We start from the raw sequence: 23,692 nt of genomic DNA, 5'->3' as shown, positions 1-23,692 counted from the left end.
ACACACACACACACACGATGAGGGATGGAAAGAGAGAGGAGGGGACGGCCATCTGACCTCTCTGTCCATTAATGTGTCTTTCAGCCTTATTAAAAAAACAAACTCAAATAAGTCTTTTAGCTTCACTCAGATGTCCCCGGGCTAGATATGACAGAGAACGATCTCCTCCTAGCAGCCCTTGGCAAAGTAACCACCTGTTCTAGTGACTACAAGCCCCAGCAGTTCTTGAAATATGATGACGCTGGAAAAACAGCAACTTCCCCCCACTTTCTCTTATTTTAGAAACATGACACCTTACAGGCACTGGAGGGACTGAACCACCTTTGATCTATCCCATGGGATCGATTTCCTATGAGGCTTACATGTCTTGGTGGCACTGAACTCTGTGACCTACAAAGAAAAATAGGTGAACTCCTAACAACAGGAGGGATTTTATTTTATGTGGATGCACAATTTTATATTTATACAGGAATTCTGTCTCTTTTCAACTTATTTTATTAAAATGTATTTATTGTTAGATTTTATAGGGAGAAGTTCATAGCGTGGAACAATGCCACACGTCACAGAATTTATCACCTAAGCATTTTTTTTTTTGCCGTCCCTACGTAGGTCGTTATAAAAATACACAACTCGATCAGCCATAGTGATTAATTATACAATCATTGTGGCTGATTGTGCTGAAAATTATGTCACTTTTACTGTCTAGTTTTATGATCCTTCAACACTAGAAGGTCAAGGCAAGGACCAACAGTTGACTGCAGAAAGTGATTTTTTTTTACCCGTACTGCGGTAGGACTAAGCTGGCTTACAAGTACAATATTAAATGTGTTAGATGTGCTCACCACATCTGGTTGGATGTTTTGTATGACTCCAACCTTCTATATTAGTTCTTTCATAGGTTTTTATCTCACACCTATTGTCTCAAATTGTGGATATGTGTCAACTAAACAGTACATTGAGCATGTCATAAGTATTTATATTGAAATGAAATCCTTACATTAAGATGAATACAACTGATGAAACTAGTTGCAGCTCCCCTAATGTGATTATTTCCTATGTTTCTAGGCTTCATATTTTTGTAAATTGAATATGTTTGGGTTTTGGACTGTTGGTTGGAGAAAACAAGCAATTTCAATGTCATCACAAGCTGTGAGAAATTGTACTATACTATTTGCTCACGTTTAACAGACAAAATGATCAATTGCTTAACTGACTGTTGTTTGTCAGGTGAACGTTACCATTTCTAACACTATTAGAACAAGAAAAATAGGGCACCGGCTGAATATAACAGTCACAAAAATGAGAATATGCTATTTTCATTCATCATTTCAGCTCTTTGCCTTCTAGTTTTGCATTACTAGCCAAATAAACACTTAACTGTTTTTTGAAGCTCAACGCTACCAGCCACCAGGATTGTCAATTTCATTGAAAACATGGTAATGTATTTTTCTGTTTATCCTTGTTCTTACCCCACACAGCTAAACTCTGATCCATCAGCGTCTGAAAATCTTTCCTCAAAACACTGTGTGTGCATTTGTGTATGTGGTTGCCCGGGGATTAACTCCACATCATTTAAAACCAGTCTGATAATCTATCAACATATGGCTGCTAGTAAAAACATGACATTTAGACTGTGTTCGCATACAGCGGCTGAATATGCACATAAACACATGAATATGTTTTCTCTCTCTTCAATGCAAAACAGTTTATTGTCCCCACTAATACTCATAATAGAGAAGCATACCCTTCTCTATTGAACTCTGGGGAAAGCGACTGATCTGATTATTAATACCGTTTTATTGTATCAAAACAATTTGTAATATCATCAGCACATAATAACATCAGATTAACATCAATCTTTAAAGGACAGTAAGTAACTTAATCACTGAAATCGACACAAAATACATTAAAAGAAATTAAAAAAATGTATTCTGTTTTTTTTTTTTTTTTTTACCGCTTGAGTGGCATCTGATTGTCAAGTTAATACTAATCTAGGGTCTTTTTGTATTTTTTGACAGAAATTGGTATCAACAGAGACTGTGTTCTTACCTTTAGTAGCCAGCCTCAGACACTGTGTCTTAGTTTCCTGAAGAAAAAAAGACACAATAAGAGTGACTGTGAAATTTAGGTCCTCAACGCCACAGAATTAACCAAAAGAATGTGACTTTGTATATTAAATATTGTACACATGTATTACAGTATAAGGAAAAACAAGTGGTGCATATTCAGTTGCTTTTTCTGTGTAATAGGTGTGCTTTAAGTTCTGTTTAGACTCCCATACTCTCAGAAGCCATAACTGCTTGCAGGTAGGAGCTGTAATGTAGTTCAAACGTAATTAGTGCCTCTCTTTGAATGTGTACATATTTACTCGTTGCAGCTAGCAGGTGCGAGCTGTAAGTTCACTGTGTGTTTAGTGTGTCTTCATATGAATAAATATTTATTGACCCTCTCTGTGCTGCTAACAGCTTGAAGGTAGATGTTGTAGTTCTTTCTTGGAGCCAGTGGAGGATTCCAGAAACCCTGTGGATTAAAAGGAAGAGATCATCAACTTTATGTGAAGCTAAATATACGCAGATTTGTCAGCTTCTGATTTTACTTATTACCTCTCCTAAAGAGGATGTGTTTTCTATCCTATCTCTTTCCTTGTTAGTTAGCAGGATCTTAAATCTCGTTAAAAGAGAAGTTCAGTACAAACACTTATTTGCTTTCTTGCAGAACTTACAAAACAGACTATAAGCAGAACCAAAGGTAACAAAATATGCTTACCAGCACTTCTAAAGCTCACAAAGTAACACATTATATATTGCTTGTTTAATATGTACAACCATTCAATCTCATGGAAACATGGGACCATAACAGAGGCATTTATGTACATTTTCACCACTACTGCAAATGAAGGAATTGGCACATACATATAGCTCATGATAAATGTGCCAGATTTTAATGTAGACCAGTATCCTGATTCAAAATGAACATTTCTGAACATTTGTATTCTGCAGCCTTGGTGGACGTACTGCATGTGTTTTTGAGTATGTTTAAATATTGTAAGTTTAAATACGTTTAATATAATATAAATAAAAGGATATTATAACAACCCAAGTCAATTTAAACTTTATTTTCCCTTTGTTACCTTGTTACCTTTCTCCATGTGTCCATCCCTAAACTTCTATAAACTGAAAGTTTATTACCAACTGTATTTGATTTATTTTTTACTTGACATTTTGCTGCACTACGTACAGAATACGTTGTTTAGATAAAAAGGGCTTGCCTGATATGTCTTGTTGTCTCCCACAGTGAAGGGGAGCGGCTCAGGCAGGTTGCTGGGGGACAGTTGGGCGGCATAATAATATGGAGATCCACCGCTAGACGCACTGTGGAAGGAAACTGGGACCTGGGAAAGAGGATTTATTTACATTTAAAAAAATATGCCTATAAATCTGACTCACAAATACAATGTAAATAAAACATCTGCTTTATAAGAGCTGAAATTCAACGGTCCATTGGTCTATAGAGACAAATGGTGGAAAATGTATCTTTTTTAGAATTAAATTATTTATAATTTATGCAAGCAAAAAAATAAGTGTATATTTTATAAGTTGTAAAGGCATGGCTTGTTAAATATTTGTAGAACATATTAATAAATACCTCGTAACAGTCAGAGGAAGCCTGACGACGTGTCCGCTGAGGATTCACTTCCTCAACTACGATCTGGTACGCGCTGTTGACAAGAAGACAATTCAAATACCATTTTAATTGAGTTTTATGTTTTTTTATTTATAAACTCATAATGAAAAATATTTCTAAGGTGTGATTTTAAAAGTAGGTTGTGTAGTTATGTGTCATATTTATTTGGCCTTGCTGATTTAATTACTGTTTATCAAACTGTCTTTGACATTTGTCAAGGAATACCTTTGATTCCATGGTACTCTGAGAAAATAACATGATTGGCATAATTATAATAATAACTGATTGTACTGCAAAGTACATGTTCAAGCTTGGCCCTGTTACAAATATACTTGCAAAAAGGACTACTCAATGTTTTTTTGATTATTTCTAGGGCTTAATGGCTGCTTTACATTAAGGAGAGAATACAATATGAACACAAACTACATACTAAAAGTAAGAAATATGGACTCTAACCAAATACAGGATGTGTGAGGTGTGACAAAAGCCTGGGTTTGGGGTATGTACTGTATGCTGTATATGTGTATACCTTATAGGTGCTCCCTTGGCCTGGGCAGGTTTGAGCAGGACAGTGATGGTTGTTGCAGTTTCATTCAGAAAGGCCTCTGACCCATCGTACTCATCTATTGTCGGGGCTGAAGAAAGAGCACAAGTCTCTATTAGTGTCCATGCATCATCTTACTAACTAATATAAATGTGATACCAAAAAACAGTGTGACAATAAAACATAAATCTTATTTTCTACCTGAAATATTAGTGGTCACATTGAGTGTGGTTGCAGGACCAAACCCTTTGGAGGTGGATGCGCGTATAGAGAGCTGGTACGTGACACCTGGGTGGAGCTGGGAAAACAGGTGATGGGTGGCGTTCGAGGGCAGAGACACTGTGAGCCCCGGCCGCTGGAGAGGCACCGAAGGGTCAAATGAACGCAAACCGCTGTAACTAATCTGAGGTGAGACAAAGAGACAGAACTTTTGTTTATACACTGAACATAGTGATAGCTTGCCTCCTACAATTACTTTCCCGACTGCTTCTTCTAATAGTACCTCATATTGTATGATGACTCCGTTGGGTTCAGCCGGTTCCTTCCAGTAAAGAAGGATTCTGTCTTCAAATGGAGTGGCTCTTAGTGACTGACTGGGAACTGCGCCTGGAACTGTTAACACACGCACAGACAAAATTATACAATGCTAATAAAACTAACAGTAAAATTCTTCGCTCCAGATGAAGTTCCTAGTAAATACACACAGCAGTGACTTTCCTGATCCATGTTGAAGTGATACGTGTACCCCAGATTCAAAATTTCTCAATTTGATGCAGCTTTACCAAAAATATATCATACTGTAGCACTAGTCAAGATTCTTATCTTGTGCTTTGTTCCACGTCTTAACAGTGGCTGTTTGTCACTTTAACTGTCTAAGTACATGAAAAGAAAGAAAACCCTCTGTACATAAGCATTACAGCATTAGAAGCATTTACTTTTTACTTGAATCCCTTTTTTGAAAGCTAACATACAAACAATAAATATATGAATACATCTTTTTTTAAATGAGAAAACAAATAAATAGGTTAAAAAAATAATAATTGAGTGTGTTTTGTGTATCGTACCATCTTCATCAGTTTGTATGATGGTCTCGTCACTCTCTTTCCGTCCCTCTGGATTGGTCAAAATCATCTTCAGACTGACGTTGGTGTACGGTGGCAGGTTTCCCACCAGGTGGCGTGGTGCTGAGAAGAAAAAACAAACATTTAATCTATTGTAAAACGATATTTTTTTAAATTTTCAATGCATTTTATTTATTTATGCATTTAGGTACACAAGATTTCCACCAATATCTGGTTACACGTTTTCAAGGACTGCTTGAATATTGCATGCACTTTCAAATGTTATCTGATGCTATTTTAATTTTTCTGATATTAATATTAATTCAAATGTTAAATGAAACAATTGCTGGTACAACTGCTAATCCCACTGAGAACTAACACCCTAGAAAAATGTGTTCACATGCTAACACTGCAGATATTAGGTAGTTTCCCACTGGAATACTCAATAATGACAAGTATCCTCTGTACTGACAGTTTTTCAGCACTTACACAAGGTGACAGTTCTCAGTCTGCTTCATTTGTATTAGTATTTTATTAAAAATCATACTCATAATGCAACTAAATCTTGTATTTTTTTATAGTGTGAATGTGTAACAGTAAAATAGCAGAATAAGTAATGGTAACAAAATCTGTATTAATGGTTAAACTGAGTATTACCTTTAGGGTCCATGTCCAAGCAATCGGCTTTGCTGCGGTTGTTGGCAGTCATATAATGGTAGCAGATGGTGACGTTAAAGGTGTGACAGCGCGTGATGTTGTAACCCAGCGATTCCCAGTCCACCGCTATCAGACGAGATCTGGTCTCAGCAATCTTTAGCCTCTTAGGAGTCCGCATAGGTTCTGGAGAAAAGGAGCACACATGGAAAGAAGGTAAAGCACAATGGTGAGGAGTAGATTTCTGTCCCCTCCATCACACCAATATCAACATCATCAAAGACTGGTGTGGTAATGAATGAATTGTAATTAAGTGAACTTAAGTGAAAGAGGTTTCTGGTGCACTGTGTGAGTAAGAGGCAAATGTTCTTTGTGTTGCCAAGAATGCTGAGTCAACATTTTCCCCCGAGGATAAAACAAGAGGGTTTTTATGAACTTCTATTTCGGCTGCTCACTGCCATTCAACCATTACTCAAATGCAATAACTTCAACAAGGCACGTCTTTGGTTTCTATCTTTTTATGTGTATTCAGAACTGTTATTGTCAATATAATCTACCTCCTCTCCTGCCGGCCCAGGGCTTTAATTACCTTAACTGGCTCATTTAACTGGATCAATAACCCCCAAGACCCCACCTACCTCCACGCACACACACGCACACACACACACACACACACACACACATTCACAGGCAAACACAAAACCAAATCTTTCCTTATCCGATCTCTCCGCTTGCATATCAATCCACTATATTTGAAGCACTACATTCTCATTACTGTTTACCTACTTGTGTTTCCCAAGCCATTCAACACTAAGGGTGTACCACAACCCTTCAGACAGAAGAGCCACTCCTCAAGCTGCTGTGGCTACCCATCTACCAGAAGGAGCTGCTGTTTTCTGTCGCAAAGCTATAATCTTAAGCAGCTACAAATTGTTGTAGAAGAGTTATTTCTCTACACAAGAAAACTCCCTCTCTAACTAGAACAGATAACACTCAATCAACAAGGCTGTTATTACTCCAGAAGATATATCACTCTATCACTCACACAGTAGTTACCACACGGTCTATAAGGGTTAAAGCACAATGTATACATCTGCGTCAGGGTGTCCAACAACTATGTTAATGTGCATCTTTCATTCAAAAATGGGACTACATTCTGGGGCTACATAAGTGTAATTTATCTAATTTAGATACTGAATGAAGACCGAATGAAGGTGTCAGAGCTGATTGTGTTTTCTCCTACATGTGTCTGATACCGGAATATATTTTTGTTTTTATACTCCATCACATTCAAAACTTACATTAAAGTACCAAAGCATTATCAATAAAATGTACTTAAAGTGTAAAAAGTAAAAGTAAAATGGCCCCTGGGAGTGTTATAATATTAAATGTCACATTACCAGATTATTGATTAGTGTTTAAGTAACATTTTCCAGTGATGGTGTAGTTGGTGGAGATGGAGCTCATTTGATCTATTTAATATACTTTTAGGTAGTCTGATCTGTACCATTACATTATATGTTAGTATAATAAGTAAGTAAGTAAGTAAGTATAATAGTAAGTTTTTAGTGTTAAATCTTGAAGTGTACTTGAGTGAATGTAATTAGTTACATCCCACCACTGTAGTGACAACATAAGCATAAGTTGGAAAACAAGGTCATATAAATATAAACTATTTTGAAGATTAAGTAGGAATGGAAATTGTGAAGATTTTATTTATAGCAATACCACAATCAATTCTGCTTATTACTAATTGATTCCTGATCCATTTTTTGAATGGACAAGTGTTTTATTATCTTTTGAGTCCAGCAATGTAGTTTGATCTCATTGTTTTGCTTGTTAATTGCCTGAAAAACACTCTAGCTTTGATAAAAGGAATTGATAAGCTCGATGGCACATGGTTTTGGTGGAACCGGTTCTCTAATGAAGCTGGTTCTTGACTCCCATCAATAGTTAATAGAAGATGATTTGATATTTTTGACAGCTGAGAGCACAATCAACAAAGGTACAAAAAAATCTGTTTGATCAAGCTCAATACAGCCAAAACCAAATACACCGTTATTAACTCTGATATTGATCTTGGATATTAGCTCTGGACATCCCCAGACTAAAAGTGAAAGGTATTCCGGGGCAACCAGAGCAAATTTAATTAAACATTTTGTTTATTGGTCCTTGTCATAAACTGACAAGTCTTCATTCACAATCATTCTATCACCTGCTGATGTTCCTTCCTCTTTTATCTTTCGCTGTGATCCACCTGCTTCTTCATGTCCTTCCAGGATTTTTTAATAAAAACAGCTCACCTTAAATAGAGACTCAAGTCTCTCCCCAACCCCTCCTTGTCTCGCTCTCTGTTTTTCTCTGGGTCTTCCTCTCTCAGAGGAGACAACACAAGGACACAAACTTGTCGCTTCTTCTGACAACCCATTATCTGCCTGTCACTCACACACACGCACAGAAACTCACAGGCACGGACACTCTCACACTCTGTTATTACCCAAACACACACATGCGCTTCAGGTTGTGACAGAATCAAGATTAAATCTGGGCAGAGCATGTATAGGTGTGTGTTTATGTGTGTGCACTCGTCTCAATAAAACTTCTCATAATAAGAACGCCTCGTCAAGGGCAAACACAACTCTCAACACACACCCAGAGCTGTAAGTGAAATACAAACATGGTTTGTTAAGTCATTTAGATGTAAACAGCCAACTAATAAGATACACACAGACATATGAGAGAAAATGAGAAAGGCAGAAAAACGACAGAAAGGAAGGAAGGTTGTAAAGATACCCGGGCAGGTAATTGTCTGCTGAGCAAATATTATTGCTCAACTGTGTGTGTGTGTGTGTGTTAATAGCTGAGGGGTCAGAGCATTTCATTTTTGCTTCAACCTGTTATTGGATGGTTGACATTTAAATAGAGCGAGATGGCGACCTATTGCTTTCTCTGCCTGTCTCTCCCTCTATCCCTGCCTCTTCCTCACTTGTCTTGGTCTCTTCCTCTCTGTCTCTCTCCCTGTTTCAATCAATACTTGTGATCCTCACCATAAAGCTGGCTATTAGGACACACACGCGTACACACACACACACACAGTTAGTGCAGTGTAATAAATTGTATTGATTTCAGGGTCTCTTGATGCTAACACTGAGACGGTCTTCAACATGGAATTAAAACAAAATATATACGACTAGCTGCCTGTCACACACACAATGTCGTGGTGTGGATGTAGACACACAAACACACACACACACACACTTCTAACCTGCATTCCAAAACCCCACTTCCCTCCTGACCCATAATGCATTGCTGCTTATCTCCGTCTATTTACTGTTGGTAGCGAAAGAGGCTAGAGAGCAAGGTAGAAGAGAGACAATGAGAGAATATGGACAAATAAAGAGAAAGAAAAAAAAGACAGACAGACAGAAGGAAGAAGGAACAGAAAGACGGGGCAAACAGAGTAGCGTAGAAAATGCGTAAAGAAGAGTGTATAACCAGAGCAATGCGTGGAAAAATGAAACGGGCTGGAGGGAGAGAGAGACTGATAAAGGGAGCAGAGAGAGAAATGGGAGAGGAAGATGAGAGAGGGAAAGAGAGAGGCCGAGAGGAGGAACGGGGAGAGACGATAACTAGTTTGGAACATGGCCAGAGTCAAGCGGGACCAGGTCCAATGGTAAACCACAGAGGCTGCCTTGTCCCTTTCCCCTCCTCCGGTAGACAGACAAACGGCTGGATTCATGTTGGAACTAAAAGGCTTTGTTCTCCACAGAGGGAGCTTTGAAAACAACAACAATACCAATAAACACCAACAATAACACCAAGGACGGCGAGCTTCATATCAGCTGAATCCAGAGGTTGGAATTAAAGAACGGGAAACAAAGGGAAAGGAAATGAAACTAAATGAAATAGAACTACCCTAAAGGGCGGGGGGAAAATAACCCTGTTCCCCAACATGAAGCATTAGGAAGAGCCAAGAAATATACATTAAAAAGGCCTTAAAGCTGGAGAAAGAAGCTTAAAGAAAAGCAGAGCATAAAAGAGGTAAGGAAAGGGGGAGAGGATAGGAGTAGGATGGGGGTGGAGGAGCAGAAAAGGTTGACAGGAGATGCAGCTAAATCCAAGTTAATCTGTCCAATTAGTTCCTGGTAATCCTTCCACTGTCATGAGGAAGACAAATGAAACTCTGGTTATTCATTCTGTCTTTAACCCTCACTTTCTCTCCGCCTGTCTCTGTCTCTTTATGAGCCAGATCTGAGCACATGAAAGGTGCACGTTTGTGTTGCTGAATTCATTCGACTTGCGCGCTACGTGGAGTTTGACTCTGATTGGCCTGTGCAGAGGCTAATTATGAAGCAGGCAAGTTCAGAAAAAGAAATTAATGAAGTAACAGCATTAAAAAACGTTTCACAGAAAAAGGGGGTTGGTACAAGCAAAGAGGTAAATTCTACTCTTTTCTAATCACACATACAGCCGGTCTTTTTAATAACCTCATGAATTATGTGTTTGTGGATAAGCGGGGGGTCGAGTCTTCTGCAACTACGAATTTAAAAGGAGCATCTGGTGAGGATTGTGATGACGCTCTCTGTTTAGACATGGAAGGGAGTAACCATAACCCTAATAAATATATGATAAAGATGAAAGATATATATATTAGAGGTTCAAGTTTTTTCTTCCCTAAACCAGATCAGTGAAACTTAATAAAACCATCAGAGTTTGCCATAAACTACCACATGCACACACACAAACAGAACTGTAAAGCTGACTGACTCAAACACACACACCGCGGTCAGTACTGTGTCTGTTAATCTCTTGGCCACTATTTTAAGGGCCTTAAATCATCGTACTGCTGACACTGTGTGTGTGTTTCATATATATAAAGAAGTACATGTGATATATTGTGTGTGATTCCTACGACATCTGTGCTTGTGTGTCTGGAAATGTGCGTTTTTTGATTCCATTCTTCCATTAATCCAAGTGATGCTGAGTTTGTGCAACAAACGAGAAATACTGTGACTCTTTGAACTGTGTGTGTGTAGATTTCTCTCCATCTCTATACCTCTTAGTGTCTCTTTTCTGTGTGTGCTCATGCCTGCTAGTGTGTGTTATTGTGTGTCAGTATGTGTGTGTGTGTGTGTCTAACCTGCCATGACCAAGAGGTTTTCGGCAGAAAATTCAGGATTTGGATTAAAAGCTACTTCATCACCTTCTTCTGTCACACACACACAAACGTGCACACAACACACACACACACTCACTAACTCTTCACTTCAAGTTGATTATTTTTCACTCTTCAGACAAGAGCAATAAATCACCACAGAAGAAAAATCGAGAAGAGTGGGAGAGAGAAGGAGAAACAGAGGGAGCATGGGAAAGAAGTAGAGATAGAAACTTAACACAAACACACAGACGAAGAGATGAAAAGAGAAAAGAAGAGCGGAGAGGAAGAGATTAAATCCTTCCTGTTATCATATCAATTGCTCTGCAGTGTGTGTGATTTCTGCTCTGTATCTTATTAACTTTATTGGTTTTTAATTAAACAGTGTTTTGTGTGGTGACATGCTTGGGTTTATGCCTGGCGTTTGTGCACACTTTTTCCCGTGAAAGTGTGTGCGCGCATGTTTTCATTATTTTGCATTGGACTAAATATTCAGTAAACTACAGGTGGTGGGATCAGACAAACCTAACCAAACAGGAAAAGCAAAGGAATCATTACCATTTAAATAACATTTCTCTTCTAGATCTCTCTCAACAAACACAAACAAGTCCTGCTCCAAGTGTGTGTGTCCGTGCTTGTGCGTGTGTGTGTGTGTGTGAATGACCTTAGTCACAGTGAAAACAAAGAGAGAGACAGGTAGGACGATATCACTACAATAATAATAAAGTCCAAAATACATCCCAGTAATAACTATTTTCAGTAGATAACTATGTGCAGTATATTGTATTTTCAATTTTATTCAGTATATAAAATGTATGGACTTAGTCTGTGTTTAATTGTACACACAGAGGAAAATGATTTACCTTACCAAATATGACGTTAACATTTGTTTTTAAAGGAATATTTTTTCCGGAATCACTTTATTACCGATTAAGTTATATGAGATATGTAGCTACAGGCAGCAGCTGGTTAGCTTAGCTTAGCATAAAGACCGGAAACCGTGGGAAACAGCTAGCTCCTTGTGCTTAATGTGCAAATTGTTAATCGTCGAACTAGTGGTTCTATGATATGTAAGATATGAAATGATAAGTTTAATGTTGCTTGCACTGCAGGTTCATTTCATTTATTTGGTCAAAATACTTCACAGAACATTCCTCTTATGCCTGGGCACCATTTTGTTCAATCAAGTCATCTGTATATTGAACATATACTGATGTCCAAATTGAATACTTGACGTGTCACACCCATTCGTAGTACAAAGGTAAAGCTCACTTCTTAACATGTTTTATCTTGTTTTGGAAATGTCAATAAAGTGTCACTAATCACCAAAAATGACTCTTTTTATTATTACAATTTCAGTCCAGTAACATTTGGAAAGGCTAGAAGAGCTGTATAATTAATTTCTTATCCCCTTCGTGTGTCCAGCGGAAGTCCTGGACACGCATGTTCCCAACCAGCTCAGCAGGAGAAGGACTAGTGCGCATTCACCACAGGCAAAAACGCAGAAGCATGAAAAGCTTGCGGAGCCTTTTTTGGCATATGCGCTCAGTGAGCAACTTTCATAGGAACATCCAGTTTTTCTGGAATACATCCATGACCCAGCCAAGGAATAGTCAGTGTCATAACCCATAAATCACGAGAGTGGTATTGATCTTTGCATCGATCTCTCAGCTGAAAAGCGTGCATTTCCCACAATGTTGAACTATTCCTTTAAAGCACGTTAAACAAGAAAAGAGAAAGAGGAAAAGAAATCTGTATTGTCTCAAGAATTTGAACAAACAAACAAACTGAAAATAAAACAAGATAACTACTAACAACTAGTGTCAATAATTAAAGTGCATTAGAGTAGCAACCCCTCTAAAGACCCTTGATACACTGACTACTTCCCAGTGAGTGGTCAAAAAATATTCAGATATACAGAATGATTTAATGTAATTCTCTAAATTCATAAGCATATTTCCCTGCCTTGGTCTGATATCTACACATTGTGTGGATTACAATGAGTTATTAACTCAAACGTGTTCCTGTGTGAGCGAGGAAAAGAAGATTAATTTCCTCTTCCTGTCAAACAGGAAACTGTTCAATACATGAGTCGCCTGAACAAGTCTATGACTTCCTCTCTGTCAATAAACACACACAGGCACACATACACCCACACACACACACACGGATTCATTCACACATACACACACAGGTTGCAAGACATCAGTCAGGCCCTGTGGTTATGAGTTTTCATCTCTCTTTCATTTTCATTCTCCAGTTTCATCATTCTCTTGCCTCTCATGCCCCCCCCTTCCCCGCTTCTATTCTCTCCTCTCTTTCTTTTCCAGCCTTATTGTTTTTCATCATCTCTCCATCGCTCCTTTATTCTGTTTCTCATTCAAGCTCACTGCTTTTCTCTCTGTCTCTTTCTCTCTCATATCAACCCTCTCTCGCTTGCTCCGTCTCTCTCCCTCAGGCTAGCTGTGTTTATATTTCAGTCGTTTATTTCTACAAATGTCAGACAGTGTTTCTGCCCTCCGTCTATTGATCCACAGAGAGAGAGAGAGAGAGAGAGAGAGAGAGAGGTGCGGGGAGAAAGGGGGAAAGGCAGCGACAAGGAATGAAGTAGAAAGAGAGATACATAGAGGGAGGAATGGGAGATATGCGAGAAAGGAGGAGCAGCAGCAAGAAAGCAGGAATGAGGTGAGAGAAGGAAAGAAAAAGCATGATAAAAAGTGAGAAAGGTGGCGAGAACCTCCAGTATTTTAATCACTCTTTCACTCAGATCACTGAGCAACCACAGACTGACTCAGGCTTTCCCCTCCTTTCTTCTCCAATTCTATCTCTCGCTACACCTCTCCTCTCCCTGCCTCATAGTACAAATATCACTCCACCAACTAAAATATAGATAGCAAGACAAAAAGAACAACAGTGGATGGACAGATCAATAGACAATCAGACAGGCAGAAAAAGCTGTGTGCACAAGCAGACTCAACTAAAGTTGCCACCTACCTTTTTCTTGCAGAATGTAATTGATCATACTTTATTTGGACATACATGTTTATGATCCACTATCACAGAATTCATTATAGTTAAAAGTGTGAGGATATAGTGTATATATAAAGATATGGACAGTGTTCATATGGTTGTTTTCATTAAAGTAATCAGAAAATTGATTAGTTTTGCCATGACATTTGTTTGTTATGTCCTACCTGCACATTTGGTCCGGGTAATGAGTGGTGGTCCCGGTTTGCCTGTCCCTCCCTCTCCTGGTCTGGTTAGTAACACTCTGATCTCGTACTCTGTGTCTGGGTCAAGATGCCATAACTTATAGTTGGGAGAGTTGACAGCGTGAGTTTCCGTCCAGCTGCCTGATGTCATACGGTACTCAACCTAAAGGACAAAAATCAAATATGACATATTACAATTATTTATTCAATTTTAATCAGAATTTTGGATAAATTTTTATTTTTTTATTTTTTATTTTTTGCCTGGCAACCAGTGGAGACTCCGGGAAGGTCTCAACCAAGAAAAAGTCGACGTCACATTTACACAGTTGTCTACTTCTTACTAACCTTTTACTAATTAACGTGTTACATCTGATTTGTTTGCATTACCTTTGGACAAGCTAGCTGTCCCCCTATTAAGAGTACTTATGCTATGCTAACAGCCTGCTGGAATTGGCTTAATATTTAGCTTCTAACGCTCAGCAAGAAAGCAATTAAGTGTATTAATAAGTAATTCTATTAATTTTTAATTCAGGATAGATGGTATTTATATAGTATTTATTGCCACTTTAAGTGAAAAGCTTTGATGTCCTGATTTACAGTGGCTTCAATACAAGTTTTGTTTAAAAACCATACAATGTCTCATCCTGAACATACCTCTTTCAGGATGATAGGCCCATCTCCAAATATGGAGTTAGCATTCAGCTGAATCAGCAGATATGTGGGGCCGACGCCTAGCAGCTGGGGCGGGGCGATGGGGTGCGGGGGCTCTGAGGAGAGAAAACAATTAACAAGATCATAAAAGAAGGTTTCAAATGACCTCACAAGAAGAAAGAAACACACTAAAACAAGGTCACAGCAGAACAGAAGAGAGTAGCGGCACAAGGGATAACATACTGCAGTCACTGTGATACAAAGCCTTGTTAGTGTAACGTCTGACAAGTGATATTTGTGAACTCAAATTAAAATTTTAAACAAACTACCAGTAAAAAATGACAATATACTAATGGCACAGATTATTAGCGACATCCTAACAAGTAGAAAATGCACTGACCTGCAATATTGTGACAACCAAGCTACGTGAATGTCATGGGGAACTAATTGGCTAAACATCTGTGGTCATGCAGGGGAGTAGAGAGGAAGCACTAGTTCTCAGTGTATCTGTGTTGTTTGGAGTTTTGTTTCAGTCCTGTATTGCCATTCTTACTTTCCGAATGAATTTTTTTAACTACATTTTATGAATTGAGTGCTTTTCTAGATTCTCATAGACACTTCACATAACAAGCTTTATATACAGTTACTTTCATCAAACAGCTAGAACCCAATGTTGTTTCACGCACCGACATATAATGAACTTAATATTAATGCAAACACGCCTTTTGCAGCTGCTTCACATCAAACGCCTTCCACCTTCAAAACAAGAAACTGAAAGGCTTTTATTTGGAAAGTGTCTACCACAGTGACCCACAGTTTGAGCCTTTTTCAGACACGGAATATGTTAATTTGCCAGCTTCATCCGTCTGTTAAAGTAATGCCTTCCTGTAATGGAATTGGTGTCTGTTATGTAAATGTTCCTTACAACAAAAGGGCTGCAATGCAAGTGTGATATTTTGCATCTGGTGCAAGAGGCTATACCTCCGAAGAAGCGTGCTAAGTTTATAAAGTAATTATATGAAAGAAAAAGACTGTTTTCCTCTTGCAGGCTGCATGAGAGAAAGATTTTAAAACGTATGTTTATATTATAACTTATTGAAGTAAATCCTCTAATACATTTTTCCATCAGTTTCCCCATTTAATGTTGTTAAACAGTGATTTCTGCTGCCTATTTTATACTGTCAGTCAGAAGCTAGTATACCCCTTTTGCCCGCTCAGAATTTTCTTTACAACAATCAGATATAAGAAGGATCTCCTCAACAACTTAACATTGTTTTGTGGTTTATTAAAATGATTTTATTTTCTTTCTTTACCTGCTGCAGCCTTCACAGTAAGTTAATCTAGCGGCATTCAATTCTGACTTGTGCCAGATTGCTGTTGTGACCTTTACCTACAAGATTCAGGCACTTATTCAGACATGAGACCTTAATGTTAAATTGCCATCAGATTAATGTTTGGGGCGCATGTCTAAAAGGGGCTTCGGTTAGTATTTGCTTGCTGACTGCAACATGCATAGGCATACATCGAGATTTGGATGCACAGTGGGACGGCAGGATCAGGGGTTCTGATCACAGTGCCATTACATATCCCAATACAAGGTTAAGTTTACAACAACTTTATCAAATTTTCTCGAATTGGTCTTTTTCTCTTTATCTACGTCTCATCATTTTTGATTGGTAGATTTTAAAAGGGAAACTGTAATGGATAAGCACCTTTACGTACTTGGTTAGGGGTGTATTTCATAAAAAGTGCCATTTTAATATCGTTTATGTAACCCAAACTATATGCATTTTTATTTTACACATAATTTGATTGATTTCTTGTACTGTATGTCTTGAAATTGTGCCAAGATTCACAGTGAATTAATACTGTGTGCGTGTACTTGTATGTAAATGTGATGGATGTGTGATGGTTCAGGGCCAGTCAGTCAGATCAGAGCTGTCACACATCTGTGACTGACAAGCCAAAAACATAACACACACACACACTTATACACAAAACCTTAAGACACACTGCATCAAAGATTTATCTGTTTGACATATATATACACACACAGATCAACACATGAATTAATCACACTCTCCCCATACACACAAACACACACACACACACACTGTGGTCTATGTCACATACAGTAAATCATACAGATTTTATCGCTCTTAAACACACCACCAGGCGTTATCAGTATGAAAATAGGAAAAAAAATTTGATTTTCTTTTAAATCCAGCTTCTATCATATCAAAGTAAGTATTATCTAGATGATACTGTATGTGTGTGCATGTGTGTTACTTCCTTTAATAGTTATATTTTGCATTGCTGTCACCTCTTTTTTTCTTTGTGTGTGTTTCTGTTAGCATTTTTGTGTGTGTGTGTGTGTTGAATATGGCTGTCAGAGATGTGCAGGCTAGGAAGTGTCTTTTTAGCAACAGATGAAACACTGTAGTTTGACAGCACATGCATGTGTGCGCAAACACAGACACACACACAGACACAGACACACAAACAAACACATGCAGACAGAGTTGAATCCAGATAATGAATGTTGAAGTGACTTCAGAAAACCAACAACGTCAACAACATGTCAGCTCACAACATCATAAAATAAACAAAATAAACAACTTGATGATTAACAAACAAACAAATGAAGCAAAATAAAAAACCTCCAAAAGATACATTTATTACAGTAGATTTGTCTGTTTGCAGCATGTGTGTTAACTTGAATGTATGTTTGTGTGTTACTTAAAAACCCATTGTATATCTAAAAGACACTGAACGGAACAGTAAGGAATGTAAGTGGGTCATTATGTGACTCCGGAGAAAACAAGAGCTGGAACGGGTTCATGCTTTTGATTTTCTTCTTTTTGTTCCATCACTTGTCATTTGTACAGTTGACCTAAAAAACTATAACAAATCATCAATGGTGTTGTTTTGCGATGGTTTTGTTGTCATCATCTTTTTTATTATTAATCACATGTGTGAACCCTCTCATCATTCCTCCTTTTTTGGGTCAAATGTAAATGATAATAACAAAACAAATCAACATTGGAAAAACTTCAAAATGTGTGTGTCGTTTGCGACCTAACCCATCTGCGTGATTAATTTGTTTCCTCTGTCACCCACTTTCTGATATTAGCATTAACATCTCCTGAGGCATTGGTAGAGGGTTTGGTATTCTGATTCAAGATTTATGAGGTAGTGAACAAACATGAAGACAGAGACACACAGACCAACCTAAAGAAAGACAGAAAGACGACAGACAGATATTGTGTTGGTGACTGGCGCCCACTAGGCATGTTCTTCTTTGTTGTCCATCGTCAGCAACCTTGTCAATAAAGTTTAGTTTTCACAAACTGCTGCTGACATCACCACGGAGCTCACTGGAGGACAACTGACCTCCAGAACAAGGGAGGAGTGTGTGTATGTGTGTGACTGTTTCAGTTGTATCGACAGCCAACAGTCGTAGTAGGTTTTCTATAGTTCTGTAACGCCTGAAGCTTCACCTGTCATTATTACTTAGAGTGAGCGTGTGTGTGTGTGTGCGTGTGTGTGTGATAGGTTAAAAGGAGAAAGGGACATTTTAGAAGTGGACCTTTACAGGTTTAAGACAGTTGTATAAATTCAAGTCAGCTGTGCGTCCTCGTGAGTCTTAAATGTGTGTGTGTGTGTGCATGAGTGTGACAATAATATTGCAGGAGCTTTTTAGGCCATGGGTTGTGTGTAATGCAAGCTGGCATGGTGTGTGTGCATGTGTGTGTGTGTGTGTGTGTGTATGTGCATCTGTGCATGTGTGCGTGTGTGAGTGTGTGTGTGTGTGTGTCTATGAGTGTGATAGATGATTTGTAACTGTGATTGGAGAGTTTCTGTGAACATGCAATGATTATGTGTGTGATCAGCAGTGGGGATGAAGGAAGAGGTAAAGGAGGATGCTGCGTGCCAAGTTAATGAGTATCAAACATATGGTGTAATTAATGACATCACTGGAAACAGAGCGTGAGGCTTTATGCCGTAAAAAGGGTCATCATAATATCATCACAAGAAACCTCAGCCGGTTGATAACGAGAGGATGAAAAAAATCTGCTCCATATTGTCAAAATCACATACTAATTTGGATAACCTCCCCCACAGAGACTTTGTAAATTGATTGAACTGCCACAGAGCCAGTGCTTTCGACAAATTCTCATCCAATTTCACCTCCTGTTTTTTTGGCACCAGGGTATCTTTTCCTGGTTGATTTGCATCAATAAACCTCAGTAAGCAAGGCATTGTAATGCCTAATTGGGCGGTAATGAGCTGTCGCATTATGCAGAGTGCTGAGGTTCAAGCTTATTAGTTGCTTGGTTGCCCATAACATTTTCCTGTCTTCCCTCTGCTACTTCAGTGTTGCACGATTGTCAATGCAATCTCCCTTTCTCTCTCACCTCCTTTTCTCCCTCTCTGCTTCATCCCTATTCTTCTCAGCCATTTCTCTCAATCTCTCTCCCCCTTTCCCCCCTCTCTCTCACTCTCTCTCTCTGCTGTTCTAAAAATAGTCTCCTATTATCCAGGAGGCCGGGGCCATGTACAGTGAGGCAGCAATCAGCATGGCGGCCATGCACATCAAGATTCACAATAGCTGTCATTCCGCTAACGCTAGCTAATATAATTCTCTCTACATTACTCAGAGCCCTGCTGGACTGAGCGGAGGGTTATATTCCAGGCTAATCTGAATTAAAGGTCCCCTATTTTTTCCAACAAGTTAATGCAGTTCCCTGAGGTCTAAAAAAAGTCTCTTAAGTGTTTCGGAGAAAATACCCTCACAAATCCAGCATTTTTGATGCCTGTCTAGTCCTTTTGTCTCCCTCAGCCTGTCTAGTCTTTTCATCTCTTGCTTTAAATGCAGATGTCCTGCTGCTCAACACGCCTCCTGTCCACAGGCGTGTGCAGAGGCAAGGGATGTTCTACTCTACCTGGCTATAGTGAACTCTGCAGTAAGTCTCTACATGTTTAGGGTGTAACTGTGATACTTGTACGTGGTAAGGATTAACTAGTTAACACCACTTGTTAATCCTTATGACCTACAGACCTCCTTGGGAAGTTATACATGGGTTTATAGGCAACATCACCTCCTCCGGGTCAAAGCAAAGTGATGACCCAATAATAACCAGACTTTGCTATCTTCTGTAGGGCGTTCAGCCTGAAAACAGCACTGCCCTAAAATTTGAATTAGGCAGACAGTGGTTCCCAATTTGGAGGTCAGGACCCCCACTAGGGGTCACCAAAACTTCATGGGGGGTTGTGAGGCCTTCTTCATTTTAAGGCGTGCTAGTAAGATATACACAGTAGTACTATATCTCAGCATTTGGCTGACTTCTGTGAAGAAAAGTAAATGGAAAGTAAAGGAAATTGTTAAAGAAATTGTCTGATAGGACAATGGCCAGGTGTAAGGGACAAAACACTGAATTTGTCAAAAAAGAAGCCTAATATGTATGCACGATTGTTAAAAATGAATTAATAAAAAAACATAATACAGAGAGAGAATTGAATAAAAAGTTTTATAAAAAATAAAATAATCTGTTCAAAATTCATCCAAATCACTCAGTTTTGAATATAATATCAGTTTACTAAATGATAGAAAAGGCGTCCCTTAAGTAAAAAGGTTGGGAACCACTGGAGTCACAGATTACTTGTAACTCAGTTACATAATCAGGATACAAAAAAAGGTATTTTCAGGGTTAGTAGGTACATCAATAACCCACATTTATATGCAAGTATTCCACAAAAGAGGACTTTTAACCATTTTTTAAGACTCTGAATGTTGAAGAGTTACAGCAGTTGTTGCAGCTATGCAACGGCATGGCTGTATATGAAAAATGAATATCATATAGAAAATTAAAACAGGTATGCTGGTTCATCTGTTATACCACTCAGCACTACACAAAGACATCCTCCACTGAGGACAGAGATTAAAACAGAACTCTGGACCACTAAACGGGGAAAAAAATTAAGACAAACCAGTGAATTAGCTGGATGAAGAGCAGGGTGCTTGTTAATCAACCATTTCCAAGCCAGAAGACACTAGCCAACAAATTGGACTTTACTCTTGGGGCCTGCAATTAGCACTGTAGGAAGGAGGCTGTTTGTGTGTCAGGGTGGCAGTGGAGGGGGTGAGGGGTGGTGGGACTGTGTGAAACATTTTCATCTTTCAATCTGAATGCAGTAAGGACGAAAAACGTGCCCTGAGGCAACTGTTGACGTTGTGTTCAGAGCCCCTCTGTGCTGAGCTCCTGCTCCGTATTGTTATAATGTATTTATATAACGCTGCTAAACGGTGAGACCTGTTCCACATTCATCTACATAAAGCAGTACTGTATTGCCTAAGGGTGGAAATAGACACGCACACACACAAGCTCTCACATACAAATACACACACGCAGATGAGATCGTTAAGCAAAGCCCTCCCATTGCTACCCCCAACCCCTCAACACACCCTGCACTCACTGTTGATTCCCCTGCTCACTTGTCACTCGTGATTGCCAAAAAGCAAGGCACCATATGCCGTTCTGTTTGTAAGCGACCACCCCTTGTGTCATCTTAAATACACCCCCACATATGCACAAGAACTCTCAGACACTGACTCACACACCTACATTTAATGAACACCCATATGCACACACACACCCACACGCATACACAGTAGAGACACAGTTTTTCTGTCGCAGTCAAAGACAACGACGAAGTGCAATTCCCCTTTCAGATGATGAAAGTAAACGTTTTCTGCCTCTGATTTTTGATGTGCAGCGTGGATGTGATCAGAGAGGCCTCACATCGCCACTCTCTCTTCTCTCTCTCCTTTTTTCTCTTTCTCAGCATTATGCAGTCTGTTCTATCCCCCCTGCTGTAATGGGAAACACTCACACTAGACAAGAGCAAACGGTTTCCAGCTGCTTGCTAATTCTTGATCTGTTAGTCTGGCTAGCAGGTGTTTTCTAGGAAAATGGTGACTTTTACCTCCAGAGTCAATTGAGGGTCAACCCTGGTCCCCCACCCCCCTTTCACTGTCAATCTTTTATTTTATGGGTGATAATTGTGTTTTTTTTAACCAAAATTGTTGGCCTTTCCAGCTTTATTCCCAGCTGACAGTTTCAGCAGGATGACTCTTTTCACATGTTGTTGTTCTCAAACAAGCTATGACTATAAGCTACAACATCTGGCTGCGTGAGAGACATTATTCTTCATGAACTGGTGGTTCATCATTATCACGTTGACTGGCTGACTGACAGCAGTCACTGATTAACATATTGACTCTAATTGACTGTCTGGCTGGCCATCTAAATGACTGACTTAAGTGGAGACTTACCAACTGGCTGGCTGACCGGCTTACTAACTAACACAGCCACATGGCCAGTTCACTGACTCACTAATTAACTGACTGACCCACTAAATTGTGACTCTCTGCTGACTGACTGATTGACTTGCTGTCCGCAGACTGACCAACTGACGGTCGTCCTGACTCATCTGTCACAGGATGTGTTTCATCACTGTGGAAAGGGAGTCCTGATATCAGCACGCCGACCGTCTGAGTGACAGGCACATTTCCATTTTTTCCCATTAGCTCTGATATGGGAAGGAATGGAAAGAAATGAAGAGATATGAAAAGAGTCCGGGAAGAAATAGACTGGTGGTTGTGGTGGTGTGTTTATTCAAATGGAAGAGACCAACCATCCAGTCTGTTCCCTTATTGACTAAGTTCTATCTATCTTGTTGCATTTGTCTATAATGTGCAATCAGTGTAGAAAGGATTCGGAACAAGTTGCTGATATTGAGCTGCTGCCTGATTTGCAAATTCAATTTCTTACTCACATCCAGGCTCTGATTTTTTTTTTCCCCCTCAGACTCGTCTCTCCTTCATCTACATCTGTCCTTCATGACTGAAATAGAAGTCGTGGGTGAAATCGATAAACGATCAGAGTTTCCACCTGAAGTCATTGACAAGACAATTTTTTATTCTATAAAATATAGCCTAATATTTTAGCATTATTTGTGCCTTCTTCCCATCTAATATTTGTCCTTTTTCAAAACCACTTGTTCATGGTTATAGAAGCCTAGATAACCTATGCCAGACCTACATGTCTTGAGACTGTGGGAGAAAACCCAGCACCCATTGTGGAGGATATACAAACTTACATTCACATGACACAACTATTTTGCATCAGTGATTTGCATTATCTGGAAATACAGCAAAGGAAATACGTGTGACATTTATATAGTACATGGAATAGTAAGGGTGTGGAGGTCAATGAGGTGAAAGTATTCACCTTTGACACACACACCATCTCAGAGAAGTCAATATAGACATGTTGTTGTATATTTGTAAGATATTTCATTTACTATTCACTGGTTGCCTGAACATTTTTTGCATATTTTAGGAAATGAAAAAAGTTAGTAATATTATATAATATTTACAGCTATGTAGGTCGGTTGTGACCTATCTGCAAAACATGCTGTCTGTTTTGCTAATGCAGAATGGTTGCTTACTGTAGCTGATGAAAAAAGATGTTGTATTAGTAGTTAGTAGTGTACAGTATATGTTTGGACATATGCTTGTGTGCCTGTATGTGTGTATGTAAGTGTAACCATGTGTGCATGTGTGTAGTGACTCATAAACCACGGCAATGAAAGCCATCTGTGACAGCTGCTACATAATCAGATTACTACTGCTCCAATTTGGGCATGTTTGTGTGTTTGTGTGTAT

General features: G+C 38.9%; 1 protein-coding gene across 14 annotated transcripts in view; it reads right to left on the bottom strand.

Moving 5' to 3' along the window:
• Positions 1-23,692, bottom strand: part of ptprk (protein tyrosine phosphatase receptor type K) — a 108,558-nt gene that overhangs the window by 28,368 nt on the left and 56,498 nt on the right. For all 14 annotated transcript variants that reach the window (XM_035678310.1, XM_035678313.1, XM_035678311.1 and 11 more), the window contains 11 exons: positions 14,965-15,077; positions 14,293-14,473; positions 5,947-6,129; positions 5,293-5,412; positions 4,731-4,840; positions 4,430-4,631; positions 4,214-4,319; positions 3,646-3,718; positions 3,269-3,391; positions 2,446-2,520; positions 2,050-2,086 (listed from right to left, as the gene is read on the bottom strand). In XM_035678310.1, coding sequence (XP_035534203.1) covers positions 2,050-2,086; positions 2,446-2,520; positions 3,269-3,391; positions 3,646-3,718; positions 4,214-4,319; positions 4,430-4,631; positions 4,731-4,840; positions 5,293-5,412; positions 5,947-6,129; positions 14,293-14,473; positions 14,965-15,077 — 1,323 coding nt within the window. The remainder of the gene's footprint in view (positions 1-2,049; positions 2,087-2,445; positions 2,521-3,268; positions 3,392-3,645; positions 3,719-4,213; positions 4,320-4,429; positions 4,632-4,730; positions 4,841-5,292; positions 5,413-5,946; positions 6,130-14,292; positions 14,474-14,964; positions 15,078-23,692) is intronic.

Source organism: Morone saxatilis, unplaced genomic scaffold (assembly GCF_004916995.1).
Source record: "Morone saxatilis isolate NCDOM2014 unplaced genomic scaffold, NCSU_SB_2.0 Contig7, whole genome shotgun sequence".
In the NCBI taxonomy this organism is placed as follows: Eukaryota; Metazoa; Chordata; class Actinopteri; family Moronidae; genus Morone; species Morone saxatilis.
Note: the sequence above shows the minus strand (reverse complement) of the source record. Positions and strands in the feature narration are given on the sequence as shown.